A 22937-nucleotide genomic window follows, 5' to 3' on the forward strand; every position below is an offset into this window, starting at 1 on the left:
TTTTGGAAAAAGAAAATTTAATGACGAAAGTGTGGGAAAAGGGAAAAAGTAAAATCCACAGCTCTAATTGTATGTTGCTCTCCTAATACTACGGCAAATACAATACCATGAATATTAAGAAACTGAAAAAAGAAAATCAGAATCAAAGTCAAAGTTCGATATATAAAAAGATATACAGCGTGAAGATGCATACTAAGGTCATTCAAGCGAACTTTGATTGCAGTGCTTATTAATAAAAGCGAAACCGTGCTGCAAAAATGTGCAAGAGTTCATACAATACAAATACGGCATGCAAAGAATTTGTGATCTAAAAATACTAGCAGCAGTCGATCAAATGAAGTCAAGATATGCGTACTAAGGAATATCTTATCGCTTTAAGAAAGTATAGCTTTCTTTCTGTGATTACCAAACGTTTAACAGTGAAGTTTTTAAAGAGAATTTAGATTAGTTACATGTAGAAACACATATACCAATAACGTAACTTAATTTCTTTTAGCTTTAATTTGTTTGTATAATCGAGTATTTAAATCGAGTCAGTGAAAATAAGGTAAAACACCACATGGTTCAAAATAGGAAAGTGTAACGAGTTTCTTGTTATTTTAGAAAATAAAAATAATTATTCTTTTTCGATAAAATGAACTAGATCTCTTTTTTAAGAAGCAACGTTGCTTTTTAGATTTTCGGTTGTTGTAGACATTTTTCTTTTGTAAATCACGTCATTAAGCGGTTTTTGTTTGTCTCAATTTTCATTTGTTAGATTGGCGTTGAATTATTTTAGGACATTTTTCCATTTCCTGCCCTTTGTCTTTGTATGCATCCTAAAACCATGACTTCTTGACCCGTCCAAGGATCGCTTAAAGGTTTGGTATTTTATCTCAACCAACATCCTGGAATATCCGTGTAAATACCGTCAAAATGATAAAAGTGTTAGTGACTAACAATAATTTTCGTCCCTTTAGTTGTACAGTCATCACATGATAGGGTGTCTGTTTTATACTAATTATTACATGTCAATCAATAGGTTAGCTCCCCCTCCCAAGGAAGTGTTATAGCTAAGTCTAGAGTTATAAAATTTGATTGTTCAGTTTTAAATCAAACTTAAATTTCAGGATATCAAATCTCTGGATTATATACAAGTCTAGGTCCAGACTTTACTTATGCTGGTGAAATCCAGAAAATATGCAAGCAATAATCTTATTATTAAAATGTTGAAATAAGCCATGCAAAAATGAAATTAATCTTGCTTGTGGCAAAAGATACAAGTAAAAGATAACCATGTCAATAAAAAAGGCATTACAATACGCAACTATATTTGCGATGCAAGGTAATATTTTATATGACGGACGAATTTATATGTTCAGAAATGAACTGGACAACAAGTACGTCAGCACTTCAGCACTTACTAGGCTTTCTTTGACATGCTTTCTAGCCTGCTGTTTGACATGCTTTCTAGCCTGCTACCAAAGAAAAGCAAGATACCTATTCATCTGAGCAGCAGAATGCGATCCTAATGTTTAAGCTCAAAGCGTGTCACAGCCAATGCCCACAGACCAACCTGAATGGGAGATAGTCTATGTAGTTCCGCCTCTTCCTCTCTGCTTCCGGAACCGGGTGCCAATCAAATAGAAGATTCCAATCAAAGCCTCCAGCATGGTACCATTTGGCTGAATGAAAACTTATCCTAAGGTCAGTGTCACTTATGGTATCAATGATTGGTACTACCACCGTGGTTTCATTCCTGGCAATCCGATCAAGTAACGGCACTAACCAACCTATGGTGATGCATAGGAGTAGATAAAGAGTTTGGTGCACAGTTACGGTTTTCATGTTAGTTATCAGAAAAAAGTTTCAAGAGTGTCTTCGAGTATTTTTAAAGTTTTCAATTGTGTTCCTGTGCTATACGCACCTTAATGAGCAAATATGCTGGAAACGAGTACACATCTTATAAACAAAGAATACACAAAAAATTAACAGTATGTAAATATACGTTCCACTTTTTTTAAGGAAATACACACACTTATCATACACAGAGACAAGCACACATGGAGTGACACGTTTAAAATAAAAAGAATTGACATTTTGCGATAAAGAAATAACACTATCTGAAATAATGTGGAGGTTTCCTCTAAATGAAAACAAAAACAACAGAAGTTCATTATAAATTAGTACATGGCTACAACATAATCTAGTCTCGTAAAAAATATAGATACTTCGGCAGATTAAAGTTTGTAGACATCGTTATTGGTGCGTAATATTTCGCCTCTAGCCTTATATTCCAGATATAATAAAGTATCCAGAATAGATCTAATATCTCTTGCAATCTACCGTTATATAGATTAAATACAGTGAACACAAAAAAGTCATCGACTTACAACTTCGCCTATTTGAACAAAAACAGCTCTTTAGTATACCTTTTTACTACAGACTATTTCAACAAAAGGCATATGAACAATGTGCATACCAAATCCACGTTCGTTGCCATATATAATTTCCAATGTTACAGTAATATACCATATGACGAAGTATAAGACTTGCAGAAAGTTTAGGACGATCGTCTCTACCTTTCCATCTCTGCCATCAACCCGCAGACCAGAATACCTTATCAAGCTTTAATGATGAATATATGTTGAGTCCTGTATTATCACTCCACCAGGCCCTAAGTTATTGACGATGTGGCTAGCCGATATATAGAAACACAGGGGCAACACCCCCATTCCTTTGAATTTGCTAAATATTTCCACCATCCCCTCAAAATTTTCACATTTCAGTCATTAGATACTTGATTAATATTGCACGGGCGACACACAAATTGCTGACTTATATACCAGACTGACCAACTCCCGTCAGTATCTCTTACCTATCAGTCATCTTAAACACGTAATCCGAAACCTCACATTCGGCAAACGTGTTCGCAAGAACGTATCTGCTTAAAAGAGAAAGTTCTCGGCAAGTAGCTTAGAAAACTCAAAGACCACTTACAAAGGATGAGACAAGAACGACATTGAATATATAGCTAAATTAAAATATTAGGCCATTAACAGTAAAAGACTACTCAGACACAAAGCTAAAACTGACAACAATCGCATCCCGTTTGTGACAACATACTAGCCAGACACCCAAAACATAGGAAAAAGTATCTGCGCGCACTTGCACACTACTGACTAATCTGTATATCTCAAAGAGATTTAGAAAGAATCCTACATGGTCACTTACCGACCACAATCACGTCTGCCTCTTGCTTGTCCTGTTCAACTAAAGCCACGCTACAGAAGTAAGGAGATACAGATGTAAAGACAGAAGCTTTCTAATTTGAAAGCAAATGCCAGAGACTGCTATTTTCACGAGTTCTTAATCTTTTTGTAATGTATGTCTGGATGATAGCATGAGTAGATTGAATGGGATGACAATATCTGAGACACGAACGCAAATGACGCGCTTACAACACCTAAAAAATTGTGAGGCCCGTGAAGACACAAAGACATCAAAAACGTATTTCTTAACATCCCAACCGTCAAATTTCCATTTGTAATAGGTGCAAACAATCCAAAAATACTCACAAAATCCATAAGAAATTTTAGTATAAATCTTGCTAACCATTTTAATACAGCCGGACGCTCTGTCATTCTACGTAAAAAGCTGCTAATTAAGTTGAATCCTTGATGGACTGACAATAAATGTGCCCCGAAAAAGAAATGTTGAAAACTGCAGATGCAAGCACATAGTAAAATTGGCAGAGAGTCTTGATTAAAAGTGCCCTTTTAGCCCTCTCTGTGTCAACTTTTGTAATGTCATCTTAGACAGTTTTACCCTTGGTTAGCCCAAACAGGTTGTTGTTATGCTTTTTTTCCGTCGTTAGTCCAACTTCCATGGTAATGTAAATGTATTCGCACTTCTGTTTCCCGAAGCACATATTATATCCGCGATGTGAACTTACAATCAAGACATTATGCACGGGTACCGAGGACATGCTAAGACATCTGATCACCTTGCAATGAGGTTGCTAACCAGGTCACGACCAGCAGCAAAACGCAAAGGTAGGTTTAGCATGCATCAATATTATTACGACTTGTTGTGAACATAATAGCTTCTTTCCAAGTTATGTAACTATTTCTTATATAATTATGACATTTTCTTTAACTAGACTGTTTTGCTTCTATGTAAAAAATGTTAATAAATTGTGCTGTTTTATAGTAATAATTGTTCTTTGAAGAAGATGATAATTTTTGTCTGAACGTGGGGAAACCAATCTTCAATATGCTTTCTTGCTGCACAGTTCTTCAACGTTTGAGAACGTGTGAATCTCTCTCTCTCTCTGTATAATTATATGTTTGAGATATCGATTTCATTGATTAAAATGTGTTTTCCAAGTTGGAATGAAAATAAACATAAAAATCTGGTCCAATCTTTAGGGCTTGATTCCGTATGTAAGACTGACACAGGACTAAGAGTATGCATTCAGTTAAATTCAGAATTGTACTCTGTTTAAATCAAACATTCTGCCTGTCTGTAACCTTTAGAATAGTACACTGCTTAAATCAAACAGTCTGCCTGTCTATAACGTTTAGAATAGCACGCTGCTTAAATCAAGCAGTCTGCCTGTCTGCCTTTGAGTTCTTTACAATATAAAGATAACAAGAGTTGTTCAACTTGTTTAACAATAAAATGGAAACTATATGTCTATAGTTTGCGTCACTGTATTATTATATATATTCTATTTAGTTCCTCTGTATCAATTGTATTAATATCGATGTTCTATGTAGAGATGTTCCATACAGTTAATCCGATTACATTGTAATTTAATCAATTCTAGTAGATGTCGGTCTCATACTTGATATCTTATCATGTATCTGTAAATTTAATGTAGAAGTTCTCTTCTGCTCCATCTGAGTGTGTGTGTCGTGTTCTTCCATCATATAATATTACAGGTATATTTGCATTGTGTATAACGTTTAAATTAACTTGGATGAAACAGATTACAAACATATTAATATCTCCTCAACATTTTTAGGACTTCCTAGCAGCAAACGAGAGAATTACGTGTTGTGATGTGATTTGGATACTTAACGTAGCTCTAACAATTGTTCAGTCATATCTCTACGATGTCTGCAATGTGGCAGTTTATAGTGATGTCTTGCACTGGGGCATCATACCGCAGACATGTAGCATGATGTCCCACCCAGTCACATTATCCTCACATAAGGCTGACCAGTCCTAATACTAACCTCTTAATGCTGAGCGCCAAGCGAGGCAGCTGTTAGTATCATTTTTGTAAGACTTGGCCGGGGATCGAACCCACGACCTCCCAATTCCTAAGCGGACGCTCTAACCACTAGACCACCGGAGCGGTGCCCGATCAAATTACAAAAATAGCAATAACACACGATAACACAATTTAATAATTATATACTGGACCTTACAAAGGGACACAACCACACGTACAAATCAAAGCATCCAAGATTTCACACTGAAAATATTGTGCAATATAACATATAAAACATGACGAAAATAAATAAATGGTGCTCTTCCTGTAGATAGGAATCCATATTGTCATTATTGCTAATTATTGGAATCGATAGTGTCTTTTTTACTAATTATTGGAATCTATAGTGTTAATAGTACTAATGAAAAATGGAATTAGACACCAATGATGTTAAGGTCAAATGCCCACACAGTTATATACAAACAACCAAAGATGGACGGGTTCAGGGAAGAAACGCTACCTTACGGTTAAGTGATTAGTATTTCATGGAACCATGGATGTACTGTAAGCAATATAAATGCATATATTATGATGTTAGAAAACTGATTCAGAAGGTTTTAATATGACATAATTGAAGACACGCAACGATAGACCAAGAAGTTATTCTAAACCATTATTTATAACTATGTTCTGACATCACTGGTGTACCTCAAGAAGTTCTATAAATGACGGTCCGACACGTTGAATTTCAAGGCTACTATTAGCTCACTACGTACTTATTCATCTATGAGAACGGAGCAAGTGGAATCCGTATTACCTAGACAGCAAGTGGAATCCCGTGGTACCTAGACAACAGGTAGAATCCCTTTGTATATAAACAGCAAATGGAATCCATTTGTACTTAGACAGCAAGCGGAATCCTTTTCTATCCAGAAAACAAATGGATTCAATTTGTTCTCAAAGTAATTGAAATTCCTTTGTTCCTATATAGTGAGTGAAATCCCTTTGTACCTATAAAGCAATCGGATCCTTTTGTACCCAGACATCAAGTGGCATTCCTCTGTAACTAAACAGCAACTCTAACTCCTCTGTTCCTAAACAGCAAGATGAATCCTTGTCTACCCAGACAGCAAGTGCAATTCCTCTGTACCTAAACAGCAAGTGGAATTCCGCTGTACCAAAACAGCAAGTGGAACCGTTTTGTACTCAGACACCAAGTTGAATAACTCTTCTATTGATTTATTTCTTCATTGTTATTTTCAAAGCATTTTATGTTCATGATCAGTTTCCCTTTGAATAAACCAATATCTGCTATGTAGCTTTTGAATTCATATGAAAACTTTAACGCATGCGTGTGGACTGTAGACCGTTGAAACTGTCGCTATTTTGTTGTTTTCGCCACGGCTAGTAATGTCAGAAGGTTTATGAAGAAACAATTAAAAGCATAAATAAAGTGGCAGAGAAGAGCTTATTGGTCAAGACACAAAGGTTAGACGACTGGGATACAATCAGGAAAAGAAAAAAATTACACAAGTATTTGTATCTGTATACCACATTACCGTAAGCCACTGTGCTTCTGAGATAGCGGACAAATGTAACAATGATATAAAACACTAGGACGAATACATTAACTGAGCCAATGAGTATTCGCAATTTCCTACAAAGTGACTTGGTTACACACCTGAAGGGAAGACAATCGTTATAGCTCCTTCTCTTCCTTTCAGCCTCTGGAATAACATGCCAGTTGAAAACGAGGTTCCAATCAAATCCACCCGCTTGACTGTATTTACAGCCTCTCATTTCGAACTCGAGTGTGTCTTCAACGATTGTATTAATATCCGGAACCACCACGGTTGTGTTGTTTCTGGCAATTCTATCGAGAAGTGGCTCCAACCATCCTATGGAAGGTCATAAAGAGTTAAGTACTAAATGATTCAGACAAAATGATACGTCTTGTCACCCATATGATGGAAACAACATTGATAGATTTGACGGCTCAGTTTTGCGTTGATGACAAGATGACTTGCTATGGAAACGCGTTTTGTGGGCAGCTCTCACAGGAATGGAGGACACTAATGCAAGAGCTCAAAGTATTAATCCAGAACACCATAATTACTAACATCTGTCTAGGGTGACCATTTCCATAGTTCTCATGCTATGAATTGATATTGATGTTAATTGTGAAATCAATCGCAAGGTAATGCTGATCAGGCCATATCATTTGCTTATCTTTTATATGCACGAAAATAAAAATGATCTTGCGTTTCAGAGGTAATACAATTTTAAGTTTATTTCTGCTCATTGTGATTGTTATTGTTTCATTTTCTTTGTCTTAATGGTCTTTTAGTTCCCTTCTAGTATGCAATTTTGAGGTGGCAACTTTTAGTTTCTAACGCAAGATACATTACAATGACTAGCACTTTTCTCGGAAGAGTTTTTATGGAAGGAAGACAGATTAGAAACGTGTCTTGCATAAAATTAGATTCTAACAAATAGTCTCTCAAATTATACACGAACTGTACAATTACAAATTGCTTACTGATACACAGATCGCAATATAACATACAATCAAGAAACATTATCATGCCTAAATAAGGTTCGGCTGAAAGAACCCTCATACAAATAGAGGAGTCTTCCAGAAGGTAGATGCTATTTATAAGTTACTAGCAGAAACTAAACTTGAGTACGTTCTAAGCTAACTCACCACAGTCATGGTTCTAATGTGTAACAGTGAGACAGCACTGTCGAAGAAGTGAGTCATTTAGAGAAATGAAAGCCTGGGCGACCAATCTAGAATGCCCGCCTAAATGAAGTACTAATATAGATGAACATCCATGATTATTGAAAACATATGGCTTGTTAGACCTAGAACAAACCTCATCTCGTTGTAGTTGGCTATATACAAGAGGCTATGATTACAGTTCAAACTGATAATTAGCGGTATTGATACAAATTTGTCCCACCCCTCGTTAATGGTTGCCATACATTTGCTGTGACATCATTCCCACAATATACTTCGTATCCTCTGCGTGAGAGAACTTTTCAATCACCATCATTGCAGTCCAATAGAAAGGAAGACAATCATTACATTTTCTTTTTTTTAATTTTATTTCTGGAACTGTATAACAATTCAAATTCTAAATGAATCAACCCGTTTAATTATATTTACATCACAGCAGGTTTCCATGCGAGCATATATGTGTGTTTGTTTGCGTGCGTGTATACAGTCGTGTATGTCAGCTAGCGTTTCACTTCCCTCTTTCTCATACTATATATATATATATATATATATATATATATATATATATATATATATATATATATATATATATATATATATATATGTGTGTGTGTGTGTGTACTTCTGTGTGTGCGTGTCTGTGTTGGCGAGCATGTATGCCAAGGATTGTATATAATTTCGTGGAATATCTTATTATCATGGATTGCGTACTTTCCTATTTCAAAGCCAAAATCTGACCATTTGGAAAACGTAATGGCATGCTCAGTCCCTATGTCATGACTTCAAAGTAATTACAAATTTATAAACTTCCTTAACTATGTCTCGCGACACACTCGTTACGATGAAAAGTTATAGGCTCTAAACAGTTTGCAAGTGGCTGACCTCTACCGAACACCCAGACAGGACGGAAACATACCGCCACTTAAAAAAATAAAGAAGTAAAAGCTTTGTTAAACTTACCGAGTATCTAGAATTATACAAAATTGAAGATCTAGCTCATTTACTTCCCTTGAATTGTATAGGTAGCGGCAACAGAAAATCCGACCCAACTAATCGAGATAGAAGTCTTATCTTTTCTTTATCGATATAATCTTATTGTCTCTACCATGGATCATTCAATCAAACTTGAACTATTCAAGTTCCTTAATCATGAATTTCAAAATCCATATTTTACCAATAAGACATGAATTTTAAATAAACCGCGGTAGCCCGCTTGTAAAGCGTCGTAATCCAAAGTCAATTAGTCAATAATGTACCATTAAAAAGAAAGATAGAAAAAAAAATAGAAACAGAATGTATGTGTTTCTACGCATTAACTCACTTATATAATTATGTAACTATTTCTGTTATTCTAATGATATTCTAATTTGATTCATCTCTTGTTCTTTCCAACATGTTCGTAAAGTAATAAAAATTATAAAATTGCATTAAATATGTTAAGTAATTATTCTAATTTCAAAATATAATATGTACTAATTATTATCATTATTATTATCATTATTATTATTATTATTATTATTATTATTATTATTGTTGGAATCGCCGATAGCTTTAATGTCTATTTTATTTTTTGCTGTAAGAATTAAGGATGATAAAAAATGCTATAATTGTTTTATTAATTGCAAAATAAAAAAATTATTATTAAAACTGTGTTATTTGATCACGTTATGGCGAAGTTTCTTTCTCCATACTATTTAATATTTTGATATTACATGCTGAAATAATTAATAAATTATATTCATCAATCAAGCATGATGAACTGCTGCAGTCTGAAAATAATTTCAACATAAAGAAATAAACATTTAACTTTGTATTTTTGGTTTTGAAGCGTTACATATTTATTACATGAGAAACTCAGAATTGATACAAGGAAATAATCTCCAAGATAACGAGGAGATATTTAGACCCAGTGGGCTTTCCAGCGTACTCGCCATTTCTGTTCAATATGTTGTGTTGAATAAGTTATAATTCTGCGTAAATATCACACTGCAGCTTTATCAAATTAAGATTTAGCTAATTTGACATTCAGAAAATTTAGTATATGAAATTTTATTACTGATAACTGCAACATTAATTATAATCCTATTGTTAATTGTGGAAGTTTACATCAAATTACACGCAATAGAAATTAAACCGATATCCTCTATTTCCATATTAGTAAGCAATATAAATGGAATAATACGCAAAACAAGGAGGAAATTTTCAGGTAGCGCCGTATAGTGGGGTTAACTGAGCACAGAAGAATGTTTATATGTAAATATAAATAATATATTACAACTATTTTCCAAAGAACTGCGTGTGTCCTGAGATAACAAAAGCAGCAATACATTTATTTGAGCTTGTAATTTATATGCCTATATGTTGTACTAAAATATGAGATATGTTTAGATTTCATCATATTTTTAGACTAGATAATATAATTCCTTTTGTTAAATACTTTTAATATGATCTGAATAAGTAATGGGCGACTTATTTGGTCATAGTGCTACATTCGTAATGGATGACAGTAGTTATGTTACAGTGATGTAAAGTCATAATAAATGGCTCTATTTTTGTTTCACTTGTGTCTATACTATAATACCAAAAGCTCTTGTGCAACGAAGTAGCGTTCGTATTGTAATGCACAATGACACACACACACACACACACACACACACAGAGTTTCGGATATTTGATTTAATTTATATTTGATTTACTTTAATTGTTTGTAAGTTTTAAAATCCTTTTATTTTTAATTTTCATTACATGTCAAAAAAATGTAGTTTTGTTTACAATGAACTCTATATTTTTCAGAGCATAGTTTGACCTTGACTCTTCAGTTGTAAACACCTAAAGCTTTCTTAGTTCCCGACCTTGATATGGCAATCATTGAGAATAGTAAACAACTGTTTATTTTATCTTATTCTTAGAGTAAAATGATTGGCTTTTGTCAAGGTCATACTGGGACTACGTGCTTTTGACGTAAATATTTCTCTAAAATTCTGGAGAGTTGACCCTCATCCGGGAATCTGTTATGCGTTTCAAGTTACTGTATAACCCTTGTTTAAAGAGATATTTGTCAGTTGGGGCTTATTTACACTGGAATGTGTGTGTTTGTTACAAATTTGGGAACTATATTATAATTTTTATTCGAATTATTTGGATTCTAAAAGATTAAATCTTTTTCCTGGAAATATTTGAATGCTCATACAGAATTCTTGGACAAAGACATTTATTTAAATTGTATTCGGAATTCAAACACTGAAATATTGTTTTCTGTAGTTCACAAAGGAATGTACCTATGATCTTGATACTGACTACAGTATACAAGATCGCCTTTTATTTTGGATTTTTTGTCAGAACTCGAACTATTATTCATTAGATAATTTCATTACTAGGACTTCTAAAATTTAATTTGTGGATTATTCTTGGATTTTTTTTGGGGGGGGGGATTTGATTCTTAAACTCCGTAAGTTCTTACTTGTTCATTTTTTATAGTGTTTTTTACAGGGAAATAAATTATTTGTTGAATGTTTCAATGCTTGTTGTTTTCATTCCTTCTTTTGTTACTGTTTAATCGACCATAAACAAGTAACAAAATAATTGGGTGCTCGTTTTCGGTTTTATGAATTTTGGTCAAAATATTTCAGAAACCTTTGTTTTTGAAACTTGAATTCCCCTTGTTTTTGCAATCGAAAATGAAATCGGCAAGCTTTCTCCAAAAGGTCCTACCCAGGACTAATTAGATCATTTAAAAACAGATGAGTTAATTCAGATTGCCAGAAAATATGATCTTTCTGAGGCAAAAGCTTCCTTAACGAAGCAAGAAATAAAAAATATTGTGGTTCAGGACTTGGTAGAAAAGAATGTTTGGTTTAAAATTGCTTTGGTTTGGATCAGTTAGTCTGCATCAGACTCTGACATAAAAGTAAAGGTATTATAATTAAAATACAAGATGGAATTGGAGTTGACGAAGCTGTAACTTCAATAAGTTAAAGAAGAAAAACAAATGCAGTTGCAGTTGCAATTGGAGAAAGAGAAAGAACAAATGAAATTGGAGAAATAGAAAGGACTAATGAAATTTGAGAAAGAACAAATGGTATTACAAAAAAAGAAAACACACACACATCTATCTGTCTATATATATATATATATATATATATATATGTTGCTAGTGTTCAGTACAGTAGCATTATTTTTTTTTTATCTTGGATGCCTATAATGATCTATAAATAGTTTTACAATAAAGAAAAAATTACATCTCATCGTACGCAGCTGAAATATTTCCTCCTCTGTGATGCATAAGCTTAAGCAATGTTTAGATGCTAAATATTAATAATTAGCAACTTTTGAATTAAGGATTTTTTAATTAAAATTAACAGCTATATTGTGACACGACAACTTACCTTCGGTTGCTTCACAATGAGAGTCAAGAAAAATGGCTACTTGTCCAGTGGATGCATCAAAACCTGCTATCCGAGCTCGAATCAATCCGGATCTCTCTTTTAGCCGGATAAGGGACACTTTTGGAAGTCTCGCAACATACTCGTCTAGAGTCTGGTTTAGGTGATCTGTATTTTAAAACAAAAAGTAAATAGCAGCCCATTGTAGCAATGTTAGCTTTTTAAGTTTCTAAGTTTTCCGTTTGTTTGTATTTTGGGAAATAATATTTTTTTTTTTAACATTAGCATCTTACTTTGGAAATCCAGGGTTTTATAAGCCAAGGTATCAACCTAATCTTCGCATTTAATTTTGAAGTGTGAAAATTTATTTAGACTTTATTATTAGAAAAAAGTCTATACATCCATGAAAGCATTAATTAACATTTTTTTTTTATCTTGAGAAATGATAAAAATGAGCTTTACTTTCCGTTAATTGGAAACCAACAAATATTCACGGTAATTATTTAAATTAGACATTTTTGTTCATCATGGTTTATACCATAAACTATGTAGAATTAATCTGCAATCTGAATTATCCTTTTCTGTATGATAAATTTAACAATTGCTTTACACAAATGTACGGCAGTTTGCATGAATCATTAAAGTACACATACGTACGGTAGTTGGGATCAGTGGTGAAAATACATATACGTACTAGCTTCGATAAACCATTAAACCAGAAAAAATGTACAGTAGTTTGGATGAATCATTAAAACACGCAAATGTACGTTCGCATAATCTTAAAACTTTCTTTGTTTATCATGAAACGTTGATAGTGCAAATTAAATACACCTTTTTAAAGGATAGGGTGAGTCATTTCGTACTACTACAAGTACTACTACTACTACTACGACTACTACTAGTAATACTATTACTACTACTAAGAAGAAGAAGAAGAAGAAGAAGGAGAATGGAAAGAATACCAAAATCTGAAAAATCATCAACTAGGACTATTTCTTTTAACAGATGTGTTGGTGATCTGTCCAGCACACTATGTACTGTGCGAAGTAGTACAGACAACGCTTCGTTGTGGAAAATAATGATGACGCTCGTGTCCGGCAAATCTTTCAAGTATTCTATCTGCATGCACCTAAAAATTATAAACAATATCAAAAAGCACATCGTTAAACAGGATCCAAGCCGTTTTATTTTAATGTGAAAGCTACATAGTGGGTATATACTTGTTCCGGAAAAGGAAGATAAAAATACGCATGTGCATGCATATAGGTATTTCTCAGTCAGCAGTGCATCTTGAGAAATATTGTCTCAATGTCCATCGAAATTGCTAATATGTGTCTAAAATTGTCAATGTAGCATCATGCAACTAACATGGTTTCAGTTATTGTTTTTTCCATATAAAAGTACACGTATGTATGCATGTATGTATGTATGTATGTATGTATGTATGTATGTATGTATGTATGTATACATGCATGCATGCATGCATTCATGCATGTACGCACGCACGCACGTATGAATGTATGTATGTATGTGTGTATGTATGCATGTCTGTCTGTCTGTCTGTATGTATGTATGTATGTATGTATGAATGTATGTATCTGTGTATGTATGTATGTTCCTTCAAGTTGTAACTTCATGTGTAAGGCTTTAGACAGTATACTATTAAGATTTAAAGTTTTGTCAGGCCCAACCATTAGGATCCTTGCTTGATTTGGTTACACGTCATAAACGTTTATCTTTAAGAAAGTAAAGCACCTTTCTTCATTTTTTTTAGAAGGTAGCCAGAGGTGTAAGAGAGAGAGAGAGAGAGAGAGAGAGAGAGGAGTCATAAATTCTTGAAATCGTAAAGCATTACAGTTAATATCTCATTCTTTCTTTCTTCTTGAATTAATTGTATTACTAAACGAAATTACATACAGATTTATTAGTTTATCCATTGTCTTATATAACTGAAATGGCTTATTCCCGTATGATATCCAATTATTGTTATATTACTGTCCAACCAGCCCGAGACGATACATTCCCGTCCGCACCCCAGGTTATTACGTTTAACTTCGTAATGTTGCATCTATGGCGGTTACATGTGTGAAAATATGACTCTAAGATAATGATAGTATTGTCTGCTTTAGACACTTCTTTTGAATAACTCATTAAACTGTTATGTATATTTAGTTTATATTCTTTGCTTGATATTTGTCCGTAACTGAGGTTTGTGGATAGTGTTTTTGCATATCTGACTATTGTCATGCTTGTGAATGAGGATTGTGAATGGGGATTTTGTTTTCCTGACTTGTGTCTTGATTTAAAGTAGCAAACAAGATCTTACAGGAATTTGTGTTCAAGAGTTTGCGAAATTTTCCATCGGAAATGTTTTGTGTGCGGAAAAACCTATTTCATCATAGGCCCAGTGGGTATTTGCATATAAAGTGTTATGGTGAACAATTATTCATTCCAGTTTCATATAAGGGTTTGGTAATCTGTTATTAGAATTTGCAGTTATGTTCAAATGTAATTCGAGAAGAATTATTTATTTCAGTTATTCATTGAAATTATAAAGTGTTCATTGACTTTATGGAGTTAAATACTACTTTATGATTATCGAGAATCCACTGAAAGACATTCTTGATTGCATCATGTTTGTTCATCAGGAAATTCAAAAATATTGGAATTCATTCAGTACATTCTATAATACTGGAAGTGTAATAAGACATTAAGCATTTTTTGAGATCTAATTTACAATCTGTACATTTCTCTTAAAATGTCACCTTGTCATTTAGAGAAATTAATTATTTATTGTCTTTAATAAATCTTTAGCTTTCGCATTTACATAAAGACAAAGAGTCGTAACAACACTTACTATATAGCGGCAGTAATGTAATGGTATCAAATGATAAACAACTGCTCATGAGGCTTTGCTATCGAAAAGCTTCAATCGGGTATTTTATGTATTCATGATTCATTAAAATTTCTTTAAATGCCCGAAACTTTTACTATATATATATATATAGGTCAGACACACACGCACACGTACATACACATTAAATAGATTGTTTTGACAAGTATATACATTTTTACTCACTCTGGATCCCGTACATCAGGTAAACTTCTGTGGAGCGATATCATGTCGCTTGCGTACTGATTAAATGAATTTCTCATGATTCCCTCATCATATTTCTTGCGTTCCTCCGGTGATAATTTATTCCGATCGATAATTACAGGTTTCCCTATCTCTCCTGGAAAAAAAGGTAATTAAATACGTTATATTTGTACAACAGTCATCAATTCATTATTTAATATGCGAATGCACAGCGGTTGAAACGAAACAAAAATGCCTAAACATAATAAGAAATAAATTATGACAGCCTCATTCGCATGTTTTAAATCGTGTTTTTTGTTGCTATATCTCGATGATCACCTAAGTCGTCAAGCCACTTTCAACAATAAAAGCACATTACGCCAGGTGTATGTCTGTGACACTCAAGGGTGTTAACTATTCGTAATCTTGCCTCTATTTGTAAATGTGAGGCTATAGCTCTTTATTTGCTTGCTTACGGGGTTCTTTGTTCGTAAAAATATTTCTCAAACTGAATGAATATCCAGATGAAAGATATTAGTGTTCATAGTAAAACATTATGGAGATACTCGCTACGTCATTGAAAAGGGTAATATTTCAATGGCGATATCAGTCATATTTATATTGGTATGCTAATGTAATCATACAATTTTGAATGAGCTGTGTTGTATCATTCACTAAAGCTGTTCGTACTAAGTTATTATGTAGTAAGTTGAATTTCAAAAATAAGACTTGGTTTGCTTGTGTGGATCGTATTAAGAATGCGATTGTCTCGTTATGGTGTCTCTTGAGGTAGCATAAAACTAGATCATGCGTTGCGATATATAGTCATGGTTGGGTGGATATGTCGAGGGGAGCGTGGCGTTATATAGTTACAGTTTGGTTCATATGTCAAATTTGGATGGTAGAGCTACATAGAATACGGTTGGGTGGATATGTCGAGGGGGGCGTGGCGTTATATAGTTACACTTTGCTGGATATGTCAAGAGGAGCGTGGCGTTGTATAGTTACGGTTTGGTGGAAATGTAAGAGATGCGTAGCGTTTTATAGTTACGGTTTGGTGGATATGTCGAGGGAAGCGTTGCATTATATAGTTGCGGTTTGATATATATGTCAGGGAGAGCATAGAGCTAGAGTTACGGATTGGCGTATATATCAGATGTGGAACATAGCGTTATATAATTACCGGTTGGTGGATGTGTCTAATGTGGAGAATATCATTATATTGTTACGCTTTGGTGGATAGGTCTAATGTCAAGTGTAATGATGGAGAGGCGCGGTAGTTTGGTGTGATTTGTGTTAGGAAGCGTCTGATTACGTAGGCTACTGTGTTGTGTCCATCGGTACAACTCAGATTCCTTAACAAAACTAATAATTGTCTCTAGACAAAATATTTTAGAGTGGGCCCAGTACGACTGAAACGAAAATGTTACAATGGTTATATGATCCACATCAGTAATTCAATAGTGTATCCTTCAGCAAAGATCTATATGCCCAATGCCTAGCAAATCTAAAAAATTACACTAGGAAAAACATATTGAAGGGAGTTTCACTTAAATATGATAACTTTGTAACATGTGGTGATAACTGCTGACTGTTGACAAAGATATGAGGAATCACGTAATAAATATAAACAACAACAAAATATACACATTGTCCAGCGTGCCTTATCCTATTCTGCTAAAGGCATCACTATTCAAAGCTACGAGATAGTCACTGTAGCTGGAAATTTGCATAACATCAATACAACATGATACAGAGCACTCATTTTGGAATACACACAATTAGCTGAATTTTCTTTAAAAAAGGATTGCATATGGCCTAGATTTTCCATAATCTTTGTATTTTATTTCGGAGCTAGAAGTCGATCAATACATTTTAAGTCGAAATTACCGGAAAAAGAAATTAGTGTGTCAATATTGTTATGTTGCTCTTGTTTGCAATATAGGCATACGGCGCTGAATATCATGGTCACCAGGTCACGCACGCGAATGCTTGGTAATGTAATTTTGAATACGGTTATATAGGAACTTGTCACTATTAAAGAAATATATATATATATATATATATATATATATATATATATATATATATATATATATATATATATATATATATATATATATAGGGGGTTGATAATAAGTTGGGTTGGTAGATATTAGATATATGGGGGTTGATAGTAAGTTGGGTTGGTAAATAGTAGATATATGGGGGTTGATAGTAAGTTGGGTTGGTAGATAGTAGATATATGGGGGTTGATAGTAAGTTACTGGTTCGGTTGGTGGATAGTAGATAAATGGAATTTGATAGTACGTTGGGTTGGTATATAGTAGATATATGCGGGTTGATGGTAAGTTGGGTTGGTAGATAGTAGATATTTGGGGCTTGATAGTAAGTTGGGTTGGTAGATAGTAGATATATGGGGGTTGAAAGTAAGTTAGTGGTTGGGTTGGTAGATAGTATATACATGAAGGTTGACTATTAGACAACTAGGTGATGGATGGTAGATAACCGACATTGTTTTTGACATGAATATCAGATAAATATAGTAACTGAATATCTTTAGTAATTTGTTTTATATTTTCAATATATATCCTGTGCATAACTAGTGAGTTGTTGAACCTCAAAACTAATTCAATTTCTATCTCGAAACTTCCTGCTTTACGCATTAATATTTACAGAGAATAGTCAGTTCAATACCCTACTTTACACATTAATGTTAGATAGAGGATGGTCAGTATTGTACACTGTTTTGTACACAAATGTGTAGAGAGATTGGTCAGTATTGTACCCTGCCTTGTACACAAATGTGTAAAGAAATGAATCAGTATTGTCCACTGTTTTGTACACAAATGTATAAAGAGATTAGTCAGTATTGTACCCTGCTTTGTGCACAAAAGTTAGAGAGGTTGGTCAGTAATGTGCACTGTTTTTACACTAGTGTTATAAAATAAATGAACAGTGTTATACCCTGCTGTACACACTAATGTTAAAAGAGAACGTTCTTTTCTAAATCCTGGTTCAGTATCTACATTTTTCAATATCTGTACCCAAGTTCTCAGAAATCAGTAAAATAAACATTGAATCCTTGCTCATTTGTTTATTTTCTTTTCTCCATGACGTTCTCTTCAGACATGAAGAAGCCCACACCCTTTAATGATAATTATATGTGTGATGTTGTTGATTCATAACTGACATAAATATATGTGCGATGTTGTTGATTTATAATTGACATAAATGATATGTGCGATGTTGTTGATTCATGACTAAATTAAAATTTGATAACTAACAAGTTATCAAGATAGTCATTTAGATCATCTAAGCTGTTCTTAAAAAATTAGGAGGATCTTTATTTGAACCATACATATGAAATAATTATATGTTTTTTTTTGGTCTTTGTTTATAAAAAGAACTTTCCCTTTGCATTTTGTTCTTTTAGTATTTGCTCTAGTATACATTAGTAGCATAATAACACTGCAGATTGTGATACAAGAGTCAAGCCATGTAAACGTTAGACGTGGAAAATAAATCAGTATGACACTATCAGTCATTTCGGTCACTCAATCAAAATTCCAAACACCATCAAATGAAATTTAAATGGTTAAGGACAACCTTTTCACCCATCAAAGTCTCTACAAATGACCATGTTTTAGTGAAATGTAATACATATAAAAACGTAATACCAGTCGTATTACAACGATGACTCCCCAGTCGCGCTTTACACATCAATCATGTAATGGGGTCTAGTTTGTAATGGGTGATAAGGATATATACAAAACGGGGTATATCATTGTTCACGTCAAATGAGAAAACATGAAAGCTTTTCATTCCACTACTAATGGAAATTTTGAACCCTATCCATTACCTTAGTGTATCGATTTGTGTTTCTATTTACATTCTAAGCAACAGCCTGTGAACTAAAATAGCAATAAATTTCATCAAGATAAGCGATGAATGTTTTACTAATTCAAAACGTATTTTAGTGTAATTAGTCGACTTATGTTACATCATTCAATATTTACTATTACCAGATAGTACATCAAAAACTGCACGATTTGCAGCCCTTTTCCCTAGCTTTTCGCTTTATTCCCCTTGTAGATGAAAGTTTGCATTGAGTATAATCTATGATTTTACTATCATATTGGACTATAGTAATTTATTTAGAGTTATTTTATATGCATTGGCCCTCTCACACACAGACAAACGCGCTTTAACAGCAAGCGCTAGGCTCTCTTGTTGACAATCTAAAGCTATTTAATTTTTCCTTCTGTATTAAGAATAAGGTTTATATTAATTTGATTACTATGATCATACCCATGCATCAACAATTACAGTCATCCAGAGTCGATTCAAACATTGGGTTCTTTCATGGCCCGAAACAGTAGACCAAATATTTAATATTGTACAAATTACAGTTGTGCAATAATAAAGACTTTGTAACTTCATTGAGCTATATTATGACCTACATAAAATAATACGCTCCAGATTTCTTTAAAACAAGTAATTGGTCTCTTAAAGTACTTGCAGATTAAGAATCAACACCAGATGTTAGTGCCAGCTGTGCATGTGTATTGACATTTTATGTCCATCAAATGTATTTATCGTTTTAGTATTTCGATCTTGATAATTATGAGTCGTATGGGTGTATATCAAGGATCCATGGCCCCTTGGTGTATTTGCATGTATAATAAGTGTATACACTGTTACAAGATTGGAGTCAAAGTATCATCCATGTTATGTCAGAGGGGATGAATTCGAGCTTGGAAGGGGTGGTGATGGTGGTGGGGCGGTGACCACGAGATTTTGTCACATGTCAATTCTCCTTTTTATGTTCAATTACTAAAGTCATAGCCATTGGCTGTTTATTCCATAGTCATGGCTGTTTATTCCATCTATTAATTTCATATTGATATAGTGTGGATAAACTGCAAGTTTATACTTTATGGCATTATAATCTTTTTGGCACTCAAGGAGGCGGAACGAGGGGAGTAGTAGTCATCCCACTTTTACATCACGGGAGGTTATTGTACTTAGTTTCCCAAATGTACTTCTAAAAAGATGAGGGGGTCACATGACCGTCTGAGAGATGGATGGACGGATAGATTAAGGAAATCGCAATATGTTTATCAGATTGAATAATTATCCAAATCATTTGCCTTTACATCAAAAGATCTTTCTTAATATGTTTTGTCACAGGGAACCACACGAAAGACACGTTTCATGGTAACGCAACAACTTTTGAACACCACAATCTCTCTATGCTATTTTTAAATCTGAATAATCACATGAATTAACCAAGACAAGTGGCAAAAATCAACTTTCAGACCTGCATTGTGCCAAAGCAAAACAGATATACGCGGAGAGGATGTAGAAAGATTTGATAATCAAAGCGTTAAAGCCGAACATGTCTAAATACCTGGTTTCCTCTGTACACAGTAATAAATATATGGAGATAATACACTAATTACTGCGCAGACGCAATTGCCTATGTGTAGATATACACTAATTACCGTGCATACACAAATGCCTATATGGATATAATACACTAATTACTGTGTAGAAACAAATGCTAAATCGAGATAATACACTAATTACTGTACAGACGCAAATGCCTATATGGAGATAATACACTAATTAGTGTGAAGACGCAAATAACGATATGGAGATAATACACTAATGACTGTATAGACACAAATGCCAATATAGAGCTAATACACGGCTTATTGTGTATATAGAAATGCTTAATAAAATTAACAAACGATTTTGTGTGCACACACAAACGCCTATACATGCTTCTATAATACACGGTTAACTGTTGACACATACTGCTTATACAGAGCCAATATAATATATGTACACACAGATACATAGAATACATGATGCACAAGAGTGAGTTAAAATATCCCCAGCCAGCCAGATCGATTGCGATTGCTATATTTAACTTTTTATATTATGTATGTATGACACGTACAATACACATGCTTAAGAATCTGTTGAGTCTGGGACTACCATGCATATATATATATATATATATATATATATATATATATATATATATATATATATATGTTTGACCTTATTTGAATTAATTATATCAAATGATATTACCTGTACGTGCATTGAATTATATTAAAAAAATATTAATTTCAACATAATTGTGTCTAGTTAACACGACTTGCCTGGAGCATTGGGGTCTATCAGAGGTTTATCCGGGTGTACAGGGGCCATAAGTGCAGCCTTCTCCCTCTCTTCGGCTTTCACATCCGTGTCGTCTCTCTCGTCTGCACCATGTCTTGGAGCCGTCTCTTTCCTTTCTCCATTTTCCGTTGCATCCTTTTCAATTTTATTGTCAATTTCTTTTTGAAATGGTACAACATTCTTCTCAGCTACAACTGGAACAACTTTTACCGGTATATCTAACTCATCCTCGTGTTTTTGAAAAACCAAAATCTTTGAATTTGGTGGTTCTAGTGGCAATTGTCTTTGATTATTTTCACTGAAACTTTTAGGTTCATTGTAATGTTCATCGGGATGTGTATTGACTGAAGAAAAAAGTACATAAGCAAACCACACCAGTGGAGCCAGCCATACAATGCGAAATAACATCCTTCTTGTTGACCTAGAAACCATTGTTTTGGTATTGACCGTAGAAAACGTGAGAATGGCCGCAGGTATTATTAACCTGAAAATAAAAGTATGTTCTGTACGTACATTTTTTATGACTGAAATACTGAAACCTAGGAATTAACTTAAAAGTTCATACAAATGCTTCGATAAAACCAAATTGCCATAACCAATACTATCTACCTCACCCTTACATGATTCAGTAACTAAAACCTATACGTGTAAGCCAATTATTTAACAAGCAGTAAGGCAGCATAAACAAGCCTTTAAATATATGAATAAATATATAACTCTTTAGATTTTACGATGTAGAATGTGTAAGTATGTATGTAGGACACCTTACCATTAACTATATTGTATTTTCATTAAAAGAAAATGAGGCTTGCCCGAGTTTCCTTTTAATGAAATATTTATACAACGAGTGGTATATCATTGATACAGCGTACATACTATGCATGTTTTATTTATATCACATATAAATACACTTATTTGCACTTTAAATGGCGTTACGATATGCTCCTGGAGACTGTACTGACCGAGTGAATGAACTCCTCACATCCCTGCGAGTGTGTCAGCTACAAAATGTAGAACTAGTTCTACGATTTTTCTTCTTGTTCACAATGACATATGCAAATTGATAAGTTCATTGTTTTTTTTCTTCAGTTTCTATTTTTATTTACATTTATTAAATCAATATAAGACACACTCATGATTTAAACATGAAATATGTTGTTGTTTTTTATGAAGAGAGTAGTGCAGTGTAAACACGGTTAGCGGCTTGTACACTGAACCTATACTGTATGGCATTCACGAATGGAAATTAGCGTGAAATTAAAACTACGTGAAATGACGAACCAACAAATGGTAATTAAAATATTTTAAGATCTTGACAGTTCATCTAAGTCATTATTCTGCTTT

At 33.7% G+C, this 22937-nt stretch overlaps 1 protein-coding gene across 1 annotated transcript in view; it reads right to left on the reverse strand.

Annotated features, from left to right (window-relative positions):
* LOC149776760 (polypeptide N-acetylgalactosaminyltransferase 5-like) overlaps window positions 1–22025 on the reverse strand; it is a 44648-nt gene extending 22623 nt beyond the window's left edge. The window contains exons 1-5 of the mRNA XM_089941350.1: window positions 21575–22025; window positions 15402–15555; window positions 13285–13451; window positions 12326–12490; window positions 6882–7098 (exon numbers count right to left, since the gene is read on the reverse strand). Of these exons, the coding sequence (XP_089797476.1) occupies window positions 6882–7098; window positions 12326–12490; window positions 13285–13451; window positions 15402–15555; window positions 21575–22025 (1154 nt within the window). The remainder of the gene's footprint in view (window positions 1–6881; window positions 7099–12325; window positions 12491–13284; window positions 13452–15401; window positions 15556–21574) is intronic.
* Between the last annotated feature and the right edge of the window lie 912 nt (window positions 22026–22937).

Source organism: Sinohyriopsis cumingii, chromosome 18 (genome assembly GCF_028554795.1).
Source record: "Sinohyriopsis cumingii isolate HCF-2022 chromosome 18, ASM2855479v2, whole genome shotgun sequence".
NCBI lineage: Eukaryota > Metazoa > Mollusca > Bivalvia > Unionida > Unionidae > Sinohyriopsis > Sinohyriopsis cumingii.